The sequence below is a fragment of the Terrapene carolina genome, unplaced genomic scaffold (assembly GCF_002925995.2).
Source record: "Terrapene carolina triunguis isolate 2854851 unplaced genomic scaffold, T_m_triunguis-2.0 Scaffold168, whole genome shotgun sequence".
NCBI classification, from domain to species: Eukaryota; Metazoa; Chordata; order Testudines; family Emydidae; genus Terrapene; species Terrapene triunguis.
Genome location: NW_020664519.1, coordinates 144,501 through 157,263, shown reverse-complemented (window position 1 = coordinate 157,263; position 12,763 = coordinate 144,501). Strand labels below are relative to the sequence as shown.

General features: G+C 52.8%; 1 protein-coding gene across 2 annotated transcripts in view; it reads right to left on the bottom strand.

The window, feature by feature from the left end:
• Positions 1–9,471: 9,471 nt before the first annotated feature.
• The window catches only part of LOC112115752 (rho family-interacting cell polarization regulator 1-like), a 10,629-nt gene continuing 7,337 nt past the window's right edge, over positions 9,472–12,763 (bottom strand). The window contains exons 9-13 of one of the 2 annotated variants that reach the window (XM_026653894.2): positions 12,098–12,294; positions 11,878–11,961; positions 11,053–11,143; positions 10,612–10,675; positions 9,986–10,070 (exon numbers count right to left, since the gene is read on the bottom strand). In XM_026653894.2, coding sequence (XP_026509679.1) covers positions 10,653–10,675; positions 11,053–11,143; positions 11,878–11,961; positions 12,098–12,294 — 395 coding nt within the window. In that variant the 3' untranslated portion in view covers positions 9,986–10,070; positions 10,612–10,652. Of the gene's footprint in view, positions 10,071–10,611; positions 10,676–11,052; positions 11,144–11,877; positions 11,962–12,097; positions 12,295–12,763 lie in introns of both variants that reach the window. The other variant, XM_029912033.1, reaches the window with a different exon arrangement.

Sequence of the window (12,763 nt, the reverse complement as noted above, 5' to 3'; positions counted from 1 at the left end):
AAGAGTCCACACTTAAAACACTACAGTGGAGACGCTACCTACGCTGATGGGAGGGGTTCTGCTGTTGGGGTAGGTAATCTTTCTCCGCAAGAGGCGGTAGCGCTGTCTACACAGGGACTTAGGGCTGTGAGTTTTTCCCACCTCTGACCGCTGTAGTTAAACCAGTGTAATTTTCTAGTGCGGAGCAGGCCAGACTCTAGTAAGCAGAGGCACTGCAGTAATAGAATCATGATGCATACTCCCCTTCCATTTTCTGAACAATAGGATCATATGTGGTCAAAGAAAAGTAAGTAGCTGTGACTCTCTTAAGTGTCAGCATGATCAAAAGAGTTAGAGCCTCAAGAAACTCCCTATTCTGAAGAATCAGAGCAGGCTGCAGAGCAGGGATCAGAAGGACGGTGAAGAAAATTGGCAGCATGTGACTTCCAGAAGAAGAAAGAGGAGTATCCATGTACCAGCAATGCAGATACAGGTGAGCAACTGTTTTCATGTTCTCTCCACAGGTCCTAATGCGGAGAGTGGCAGTGCTTCTCAAGCTATCTGATGTGGAGGACCGGCAATTTTTTTCCCAATGTGCCAGGGACCGGTGCCATATTATTATCCTATTTGACGCTCTTATGAGGAAACTTGCCACGGATCGGCAGCCAATGGCTCGCGGACCAGCACCGGTCCGCGGACCACCACTTTGAGAAGCACTGGACTAGATGATACATCTGAGGGAAGGGAGCAGAAGGAGACTCCACCGATTGGAAGGCATGAGATGCATTGTCCTAGGAATGGGGGTTCCACGACCACCACTCCCAAGAGAAGGAGGCGGGTGGCGGTGGTCGGGGACTCCCTCCTAAGGCGGACTGAGTCATCTATCTGCCGTCCCGACCGGGAAACCAGAGAAGTGTGCTGCTTGCCAGGAGCTAGGATTCACGATGTGTCGGAGAGACTGCCGAGACTCATCAAGCCCTCAGATCGCTACCCCTTCCTGCTTCTCCATGTGGGCACCAATGATACTGCCAAGAATGACCTTGAGCGGATCACTGCAGACTACGTGGCTCTGGGAAGAGGGATAAAGGAGTTTGAGGCGCAGGTGGTGTTCTCGTTTATCCTCCCTGTGGAAGGAAAAGGCCCAGGTAGAGACCGTTGAATCATGGATGTCAACGAATGGCTACGCAGGTGGTGTCAGAAGGCTTTGGATTCTTTGACTATGGGATGGTGTTCCAAGAAGAAGGATTGCTAGGCAGAGATAGGCTCCACCTAACGAAGAGAGGGAAGAGCATCTTCGTAAGCAGGTTGTCTAACCTAGTGAAGAGGGCTTTAAACTAGGTTCACCAGGGGAAGGAGACCAAAGCCTTGAGGTAAGTGGGGAAGTGGGATACCAGGAGGAAGCACAAGCAGGAGAGCGCAAGAGGGGAGGACTCCTGCCTCATACTGAGAAAGAGGGACGATCCATGAGTTATCTTAAGTGCCTATACACAAATGCAAGAAGCCTGGGAAACAAGCAGGGAGAACTGGAAGTCCTGGCACAGTCAAGGAATTATGATGTGATTGGAATAACAGAGACTTGGTGGGATAACTCACATGACTGGAGTACTGTCCTGGATGGATATAAACTGTTCAGGAAGGACAGGCAGGGCAGAAAAGGTGGGGGAGTTGCATTGTATGCAAGAAAGTAGTATGACTGCTCAGAGCTCCAGTATGAAACTGCAGAAAAACCTGAGAGTCTCTGGATTAAGTTTAGAAGTGTGAGCAACAAGGGTGATGTTGTGGTGGGAGTCTGCTATAGACCACCATACCAGGGGGATGAGATGAACAAGGCTTTCTTCAGGCAACTAACAGGCCCTGGTTCTCATGGGGGACTTCAATCTGCTGGGAGAGCAATACAGCGGTGCACAGACAATCCAGGAAGTTTTTGGAAAGTGTTGGGGACAATTTCCTGGTGCAAGTGCTGGAGGAACCAACTAGGGGCAGAGCTTTTCTTGACCTGCTGCTCACAAACAGGGAAGAATTAGTAGGGGAAGCAAAAGTGGATGGGAACCTGGGAGGCAGTGACCATGAGATGGTCGAGTTCAGGATCCTGACACAAGGAAGAAAGGAGAGCAGGAGAATTCGGACCCTGGACTTCAGAAAAGCAGACTTAGTTCTCTGAGGGAGTCAGACGGGCAGGATCCCCTGGGAGAATAACATGAGGGAGAAAAGGAGTCCAGGAGAGCTGGCTGTATTTTAAAGAATCCTTATTGAGGTTGCAGGAACAAACCATCCCAATGTGTAGAAAGAATAGTACATATGGCAGGCAACCAGTTTGGCTTAACAGTGAAATCCTTACTGATCTTAAACACAAAAAAGAAGCTTACAAGAAGTGGAAGCTTGAACAAATGACCGGGGAGGAGTATAAAAATATTGCTCAGGCATGCAGGAGTGAAATCAGGAAGGCCAAATCACACTTGGAGTTGCAGCTAGCAAGGGATGCTAAGAGTAACAAGAAAGAAGGTCAAGGAAAGTGTGGGTCCCTTACTGAATGGGGGAGGCAACCTAGTGTCAGAGGATGTGGAAAAAGCTAATGTACTCAATGCTTTTTTTGCCTCTGTCTTCACGAACAAGGTCAGCTCCCAGACTGCTGCACTGGGCAGCACAGTATGGGGAGGAGGTGACCAGCCCTCTGGAGAAAAAAGTGGTTCAGGACTATTTAGAAAAACTGGATGAGCACAAGTCCATGGGGCCGGATGCACTGCATCCGAGGGTGCTAAAGGAGTTGGCAGATGTGATTGCAGAGCCATTGGCCATTATCTTTGAAAACTCATGGCGATCGGGGGAGGTCCCGGATGACTGGAAAAAGGCTAATATAGTGCCCATCTTTAAAAAAGGGAAGGAGGAGGATCCGGGGAACTACAGGCCAGTCAGCCTCACCTCAGTCCCTGGAAAAATCATGGAGCAGGTCCTCAAGGAATCAATTCTGAAGCACTTAGAGGAGAGGAAAGTGATCAGGAACAGTCAGCATGGATTCACCAAGGGCAAGTCATGCCTGACTAACCTAATTGCCTTCTATGACGAGATAACTGGCTCTGTGGATGAGGGGAAAGCAGTGGATGTGTTATTCCTTGACTTTAGCAAAGCTTTTGATACGGTCTCCCACAGTATTCTTGCCAGCAAGTTAAAGTAGTATAGGCTGGATGAATGGACTATAAGGTGGATAGAAAGCTGGCTAGATCGTCGGGCTTAACGGGTAGTGATCAATGGCTGCATGTCTAATTGGCAGCCAAGGGTCAGTCCTGAGGCCGGTTTTGTTCAATATCTTCATTAATGATCTGGAGGATGGCGTGGATTGCACCCTCAGGAAGTTTGCAGATGACACTAAACTGGGAGGAGTGGTAGATACGCTGGAGGGTAGGGATAGGATACAGAGGAACCTAGAGAAATTAGAGGATTGGGCCAAAAGAAATCTGATGAGATTCAATAAGGACAAGTGCAGAGTCCTGCACTTGGGACGGAAGAATCCCATGCACTGCTACAGACTAGGGACCGAGTGGGTAGGCAGCAGTTCTGCAGAAAAGGACCTAGGGGTTACAGTGGACGAGAAGCTGGATATGAGTCAACAGTGTGCCGTTGTTGCCAAGAAGGCTAATGGCATTTTGGGCTGTATAAGTAGAAGCATTGCCAGCAGATCGAGGGACGTGATTATTCCCCTCTATTCGGCATTAGTGAGGCCTCATCTGGAGTTCTGTGTCCAGTTTTGGGCCACACACTACAGGAAGGATGTGGAAAAATTGGAAAGAGTCCAGCAGAGGGCAACAAAAATGATTAGGGGGCTGGAGCACATGACTTATGAGGAGAGGCAGAGAGAACTGGGCTTATTTAGTCTGCAGAAGAGAAGAATGAGGCGGGATTTGATAGCTACTTTCCACTACCTGAAAGGGAGTTCCAAAGAGGATGGATCTAGACTGTTCTCAGTGGTACCGGATGACAGAACAAGGAGTAATGGTCTCAAGTTGCAGTGGGGGAGTGTCACGGAGTCCCCGGGCGATGCTCTGGAACTGCTCCCTACGAAGCCAGTGAGGACTTTGGTGAAGTCTCCTCTCTGTGAGCAGATTGTCTTCTGGGCAAAAAGCTCACATAGCTTCACCTTCCTGGGTCTGACCTTGGAGCATTCAGCATCCTCTGCCCCTCTATGTGCTTCCCACAGCGAGTCCGCCCAGGCGGGGTCCTGGGGAAGCCACAGGGTCCTGCACCCCCACTTCGCAGTCAGACGTGACTCTTAGCCAGCCAGTAAAACAGAGGTTTATTAGATGACAGGGACACGGTCTAAAACAGAGCTTGTAGGTACAGAGAAAAGGACCCCTCAGCCGGGTCCATTTTGAGGGGCAGTGAGCCAGACACCCACGTCTGCACTCACTCCACGTCCCCAGCCAGCTCCAAACTGAAACTCTCCAGCCCCTCTTCTCTGGCCTTTGTCTCTTTCCCAGGCCATGAGGTCACCTGATCTCTCTGTTCTCCAACACCTTCAGTTGGCATCTTTGCAGAGGAGGGGCCCAGGTCATTAGTTGCCAGGAGACAGAGTGCCGGCCATTCTCTGTGCAGACAGTATCACAGGGGGCTTCTTGGGCTCTGCAACAATTATACACCCTGATCCCCCCCACCTAGATACCTAAGAAATGCATAGGGGAAACTGAGGCACCCACGTAGTATTCAGAGAAAACATTAAGAACATTCCCACTTCGTCACAGGGAGGTCTAGGTTGGATATTAGGAAACACTATTTCACTAGGAGGGTGGTGAAGCACTGGAATGGGTTACCTAGGGAGAATCTCCATCCTTAAAAAGAACAGGAGTACTTGTGGCACCTTAGAGACTAACAAATTTATTAGAGCATAAGCTTTCGTGGGCTACAGCCCACTTCATCGGATGCATATAGAGTGGAACATATATTGAGGATATATATATACACACGTACAGAGAGCATGAACAGGTGGGAGTTGTCTTACCAACTCTGAGAGGCCAATTAAGTAAGAGAAAAAAACTTTTGAAGTGATAATCAAGATAGCCCAGTACAGACAGTTTGATAAGAAGTGTGAGAATACTTACAAGGGGAGGTAGATTCAATGTTTGTAATGGCTCAGCCATTCCCAGTCCTTATTCAATCCTGAGTTGATTGTATCTAGTTTGCATATCAATTCCAGCTCAGCAGTCTCTCGTTGGAGTCTGTTTTTGAAGTTTTTCTGTTGTAAGATAGCCACCCGCAGGTCTGTCATTGAATGACCAGACAGGTTAAAGTGTTCTCCCACTGGTTTTTGAGTATTATGATTCCTGATGTCAGATTTGTGCCCATTAATTCTTTTGCGTAGAGACTGTCCGGTCTAGCCAATGTACATGGCAGAGGGGCATTGCTGGCACATGATGGCATATATCACATTGGTAGATGTGCAGGTGAACAAGCCCCTGATGGTATGGCTGATGTGATTAGGTCCTATGATGATGTCACTTGAATAGATATGTGGTCAGAGTTGGCATCGGGCTTTGTTACAAGGATAGGTTCCTGGGTCAGTGTTTTTGTTCAGTGATGTGTGGTTGCTGGTGAGTATTTGCTTTAGGTTGGGGAGTTGTCTGTAAGCGAGGACAGGTCTGTCTCCCAAGATCTGTGAGAGTAAAGGATCATCTTTCAGGATAGGTTGTAGAGCTCTAGCAATAAGTCCCAAACACTTCCAGAGTGTACAGTACCAGCACACGCATTGCATTCCTCCCTATCACACTACAATACAGAACTAACTCTATTCCCCCTGGGCAAATGTCATCTGTGCACGGCTGTGCAAGCGGCTAAGACCTGAAGTTAATATTGCCGAGTGGAGTTCTACTGCATTAATGAAAAGTGTGTGTGTTAACTAAACATTTTGGTGAGCAAGGGGCTCTCTAAGAGAGGTGGAGTCTCAGTGAATGTAAAATGTGGAGATAAAGTAGCCTTTCTTGACATACCTTTAACTTGACGGTCCCTTCCTTTGAAGGGCTTGTATGCATTTATGTTCCCCATAGGCAGTCTTCACAATGTAACTGGTTTTGTCTCTCCTCTTCGGATATATCTTCCTAAATATTCATTCTGTTGGCAGGCTCGAGCACCCAGTGTTGTTTAATCAGTGTTGTGCCACTGATTCCCCCCGCTACCCATTTTGTTAAGCAATCCCCCTTCAAGCATTTAAACTGTTGAATAAAGCACTTAAACTTCAGGAACCCTGGGTTTCCCAACAGTCTGAGCTGTGTAAAGACTTGATGTTTACCTCGAAGTGCACGTGTCCAGGTGTGGCTCTGGGATCACAATGCCTTGGTTTTCACGTGTGGTTTTACAGCAGCATTTTTCTATTTTTGAACATGTTTCTGCTTTAGCTGTGAGACCCAAGGGGGAACTGACCAGGTATACAAGGCAAGTAATTAAGAAGACAGGCACAAAGTGCTTTTTCTCAGATTTCTCCCAGTTACAGCAATCTCAGGGGTCACTGGGAGCAGGGTGGGAAAACAGTATTCAGAGAGAAGTGATTGGGTTTAACAGAACACTTTGCAGGGTTCAGTTGCAGGAATTGGGGGGAATCTGAATTCCTCCCTTTGTGCCCCCCAAGGGAGACCAGGTGGCGTGACAGGAATGTGAACCCTGAAAGGCAAAGCATGAATGGAGAGCAGCTTCACTGTGTACTGGTAATAGAACCGTTTTCAGTCATGCAAAACCTCTTTAGGGGACAGAGAAATCTTACACTGGAGGGAGTGCTGGCCCCCAGTTCCATCACCTATGATTAACCCAAGGGTCCCACTGTACATTCCTAACACAGGGCATTGGCAAAGTAGAGCCATGCATCTGATGCAGTGGGTATTCACCCGCGAAAGCTTATGCTCCAATACATCTGTTAGTCTATAAGGTGCCACAGGACTCTGTTGCTTCTTACAGCAATGGTGTTGCCCTATAGGTTCGAGGGAGAACAAGTAAAAGGAGCCCTCTCCCCCCATTATTTAGGGCTCTGGGGAAGTTAGAGAGGCTCAAAAAAGTTTCAGTAGTGACTGTCACATGGGGAGCTGCAGGAGCTTGAAAGGGGAAATCTCAGTCAGAGAGTCCCATCTCTTCCCCATTAACACGTCTTCATTAGCTCGGTATTGAGCAGCAGGGCAAGGATACTTCACAAGTCCCTCCTGGCCAGTCGATAAGGTCTGGCCGCTCCTGGCAAGAGCAGTGAGTAATGGATGCCTCTGAGATGCCACATGTATCACCGGCTACGTTGGCGGGGAGACTGGCATGGGGCTGCCTGGCTCCCACCGAGTGAGCACTGACCCAGCAGCATCTGTCTGCTACTTACAGGCATAGGAGAGGGCAAAGGTTTTTGCATCCCATTACCAAAGGCGGCAGCTTGTTTCCTGTGCATAAACCTGCACCCTAAAGCCCCAGTCAGTCTGGCAGCGGCACTGCAGTAAAGCTTTCCATCTGGGCAGCTTCCCAGTCCCCTCTTGGATGAAGGTTTCTGGACCCAGTCTGCCAGCCAGGGACTTCTTGGGTTTTAAGCTTATGCAAAATTCCTTCCGTTTTTGTGGAGTTCAGTGAAGGAGAAAATCTCTGTTTCCTGTTTAAAAAAGAATCATCCAAGGCCTCTTTTTAAAGGCCGGGCATCAACTTAAGGCCAAATGGCCTAAAACAAAGTAAAAGTGGTTTCCAATTCCACTTGGCTCGTTGCTATTGATGCTCTGGGTCCTTGCTGCATTCCCCACAGCTCAGGCATGACGGTCGCTGCAGTCAGTTCCCCTTTCGGGTCTTTACCCGGCCGTGTCCGAGCTGCAAACACTTCGGGGGAACTGGTCATTGGAACTGAAAACAGTTATGGAAACAGGAGGTTTTATTAAAAGCCTGTTTATCTAGCCTACATTTTGACCCTTAAAGTTGAGCTGCAGTACAAATGCCAGCAATCTGAAATAGGGGGACTCAAGTCTCCCTCCACCCCACTCAGTGGGTGTTACATGGCTCCCACTGGAGGGGGGGAAAGACTCTTGGGAGCTGCTGCCCCGCCCTCTCCTTGGGCCTGATCTCCCCGAAGATTTCACAGGCCCACTGAGCAGAGGGCTGAGCTGAGACAGGCAGCATGTGCAGCTTCCAGCTCCTCTCTGGCTGGTACACTGCACAAGCTAATGGTGCATCTGGCCCCCTTTCTCAAGGGAGGCTTCTGTGGCTGGCTGCAGCAGCTGCCTCCGGAAAGCCCTGGATCTGTGCCCTTCCACAAAGAGCCTGCTGCGCTGGTGTTTCTGCTTGATCACAGGGCTCCAGGGGAGGGAGGAGATGACAGTCCCATGATTTGCTTCTGCTCCCTGCCCCCCACCAGGACAGCAGGGGCCACCCATCCCACAGTGTTCTCAGGCTCTTCACACATGCTCCTCTGTGCAGGGTGGCACATCCGGAACGGTCTGTGCCGACAGTCATTGACAGGCAGAGGGTGGGATGCGGGCTCACGGGAGGTATTTACATTCAGAAAAATACTCTGGCTGCTACTCCTCCAGGCTGTGCCAGCCAACACTACAGGTCAGGCATATCCTGCCCTCACAGCCCACGTTCCCTTCTGGGCTTCACGCAGTGCCTAGAAGCAGTGGTTTCCCCTCTGAGCAGGCTCTTCACACAAGGAGCTGGCTGCAAAAGGCAAACCAGCCAAAGCCCTGCACAGTCTTTGCAGCCAGCTCTGCTGGGCAGCTGCTTGCATTGTGCTGTAAGGAAATAGGAGGTGCATTGATCAGGCCCAGTATTAGCATCCTGCTGGCTGCCTGAAGGGAGAGCGGTCCTGGCGCTGTGGTGTTCACTCCTTGGATCATTTCTACCATGCTGCATTGTGGAAAAAATACACTTGCTCTCCACCCCCATCCAAAGCATCTCTCCTCCAGCTGCCCCACAGCCAGCAGGGTGCTGAGCGGGATCTCCCAACAGGGCAGGGACCAGCCACTTCACATTTCTAGGAGTGAGGATCCTAAAGTGCTCTAACAAGCTAATCTCAGGGAAGATGGGCATCCCTATCTTAGAAGTGGGCAAGCAGAAGCATGGAACTTTCCCAGGCCACACAGCTAATCCCTGCTGTGCTCACAAGACCATGCTGCCGACCATCGCTTTAACCACTAGCCTCTACTTCTGTCCCAGGCAAAACTCTCACAAAGCGACACCTTTGCTCATTAAAGGTTTATTTTAAAATCAAAATTAGCCATTCTCTGTAATTACATTATATATAGATTTATAGAGACTTTATAGAAAAGATTTTTTTGTTTTTGCTTTTCTGCAAAACTCAGTAAATAAAAAATAAAATAAACCAAAAAGGTGGCAGCTTCTGTCCATCTGTCCCCTCTCTGTGTTGCTCCTCTCCCCCACCCTGCTTTAAAAATGACTAACACCAGGGGAAGGCTCAGCTGTGGGTCCCTGCGGGCAACGCAGGGGAGGGGGAGGCAGGAGACCCTTGGAGCTGAAAAGAAGATACGCCAGCAGAATATATTAATATCTATGTCTCGTTTTATTTGAGTCCCGGGGACTCCAGGCGCTGAAGGAGGACGGTGCCCACAGCAAAGGGAGCTCCCGGAAAGAAACAACATCGCCTCAAAGTGCATGTCCATCTGGGGAAGTCTGAGCAGCCTGCGAGCTACTGGAAGGAGTCCCAATGCAGACTTCACGGGCCAACCCAGTCTCCAGCAGGGGCGCACAAGCTCTGGCCCCACCTAGCAAGTTGAAATAGAAAAGCAAGTTGGAGGGGAGGGGAGTGTCCGAAGCCCCACTTCTCCACGGTGGTGTGCCCAGCAGCCCCTCTGGCACAGTGCCGGGGGGAGGGAAAGCTGTGCTCCGTAAGGCAGTGAGGGGGGGTGTCGGGCTGGCAGGGAGGTACTAATACTGCTGCATGTTCCCAAGGGATGGGAGCTGGGCCCAGGCTGAGAGAGCCTCCAGCAGCTCCCTGGTGCCTTCACCCCAAAGGGATCACAAGTGTGTTAGTGCCAGCGTGTCTCAGAAAGCTGTGCTGGCCATGCTGCCTGGTGCGAAGATCCTCGGTAAGCTGTTCAGAGTCTCCTCCAGCCGCCGGTGAGCCGATTTCCCATCTTCCCCTGCAAACACACACCACGGTCAGTCACCCTTCCCAGGCCCCTCTAAGCCCCCCTGTCCTCTCCACTCAGGCCTTGGCCCAGCTGAGCTGGAGCCCCAGTATGGCAGTGTTGGCTCCCCCCTGCTCGGCCTGCAGCTTACTGCGAGCTCGGGGCTGATGCACACGGCTGGCTTCAGGCGTCTAAAGCACGTTTCTATTCAATGTGAATTGTAATCATAAAGAATCCAGGTGGGGGTGCAGATGGAACCCAGGGCGCTCAGCTCCAGCACCACTGCCCTCAAACAGTTCTGCCAAGGGGAAAATGCCCTCAGCTGGCAGAGCCTGTGCAGGCTGCAGCCACTAGGGGGCAGCACACATGCACACACCAGCAAGGCCGTACACTACATGCCGACACATTCGGGGCGTGCCACAGAACTGGGGTCCACACACAGCAAAGACGCAGGTTAAAAGGACATGGCCGACAGGGTCCAAAACAAGAGACACTCGTGAGCAAAGCAGCAGGAATGGGGGAGCGGGAACGAATCTGGCCAACACGTCCCGACCTGTGCAGCTGCTGTCACGACCCGGAAGCCTAGTTAGCCAATCAGATGGTTCTCTCAGTGCCATCTAATAAATGATAATAAATAACAATGACACTTCACGTTCTCAGAGCACCTGCTGACATTACCTAGGGGACCAGGCTGCCGGGCTAGGGGCCTGCTTCTGCTCTCGCCCCGGCCAGGCCACGGGTGGCGCCAGCAGCAGGCGAGGTGGCAAGCCTGAGCTCGTGGAGCGGGGCATGGACCCAAGGCCTATGACATATCTAGCTGGTCCACTGTGCCCTCTTCTGCAGCCAGGCTCTAGCATGGACAGGACCGGGGAGCCTCGCTCTAGGATCAGCTCTGTGGCACTGGGATGGTACCAGCGGCGGTGCGAGCAGAGTCTGGCTTTGGTGTCACCTAAAGGAGCCGCTCCAGGCCCTGGGTGTGCAGCAGGGCACTCACCGCATAGCATCAGGCTCTGCTTGGCTGCCTCCCGCACATCCTCCTTGTCCGTTTGGCACAGATACACCAGCTGCTCGATGCTTTCTTTGGCCTGCCGGGAGAGGCCGACACAGCGCTGAGCCCATCCTTGCCCTGCCTGCACTCCCAACCCCGGGGAGCACTGGGGGAGGGGCAGCATGGGCAGGCCAGAGGCCAGGAAGACAGGTAGAGGGTGGGAACAAAGTCTCTGTGGTCCTGTCTTAGTTCTGGCAGAGCGAGGGACCCAGGGATCAGTCCCAGAGCTCCACGCTTGCCCCCTGCAGGCAGTCGGCCAGGACAGGGTCCCCTATGGGCTGCTCTGGACCGGCTATGTCCCCTGCCCCCACCCTCCCCACTGCCCTTAGTGCTGCCCAGGAGACCAGCAGAAGTGGTGGGTGGAGCTGCCTCCTGGCTCCTCCCCTGTGCGGGCGCATCTCATGGCTTCTCCGGGCTGGGAACAGGCCACCTCCTTGCTGCTGCCTGAGTCCCTCCCAGTCTCGCTGGGGCTCCACTCCCTCCCTCCCTGTTCCCCTCCCCTACACAGGCTGAGCTCAGCCATCGCCCTGGCTCTCCGGACGCCAGCACATGCAGGATGCTGCTGCCATTGTGCCTAGGAGGGGAGGCCACTGAGGTCCCACCGGCAGCAGGGTACAGGGAGGATCTGGGCAATTTCCCCTCTGCTGCACTAGCCTGGGCCCCACGTCATCCCCCATGGACACAATGGCCCAGCAGTGAGAGGGGCACGGCCTTGGCAGCTGCTCATTGCCACCGATCCCCATGCAGACGAGCCGCAGGGGCTGCACTTACCTTGAGACACCCCAGGGCTGCGCAGCTGGCGATTCGCGTCTGCGCCTCTTCATCTTCCAGCTGCTCCAAGTACCACACCAGGGCCTGGGGGACACAGAGATCAGCACTGTGCGGGCTGCCCCGGGCCGTTAGGCGTGGGCAGAGCCTCTGAGAGCAGCTGGTACCCCCCCAATCCCCCATTCCCAGCCTGGCAGGGGTGCGAGGGCCCTGGGGCGCTCACCCGTTCCCGGAAGCGGGGGTTCTCGCCGAGGCTGCGTAGCTGGGCGGACACGGCACTGATGACTTTGCTGTTGCCCTCGATGAGCAGCGAGCTCATGGCCTTCAGCCCGTCCTTCTTGAGCCGGCTCTCGGGCACTCGCTTCAGCGCCTTCAGCACCACGTCCTGGTCGTCCGAGTTCAGGTTCTGGGCCAGCAGCACTGCCGGGGCGGGAGGGGGGGGTGAGAACAGCCGCAGCACAGCCGGGGCAGCCCCGAGTTCCAGGCTGGGCTAGTCCCTCTGGCAGGGGACGAGCCCCACTTGTGCCCTGGGGGGCCGGGGTTTCACTCCCGCCTGCCTGGCTCTCACAAAGACCAGCGGGACGGGAAGGCGAGCGCCCCGCACCGTCGGGAGAGCTGGGCCTGCCAGGGAAGGGTGTGCTTTCGAGGGGCCGTATCCCGGCCGCGCTGCGTGATCCGCAGGCAGAAGGAGAATGAGCTGGGGAGAGGACTGAGCACACATGCAGGAGCAGCTCAGCCCAGACCCACTGCACCTTGGGCAGGGATCACAAAGCCATCGCGGCGCGCAGCCTGGCTCAGTCTTGACCTGCGAGCGAGCTGGCACGGGCAGGTGCTAGAGACAGTCTGGTGCCGTCTGCTGCACTGGCACAGTGGGTGCTGGGCCATCTAA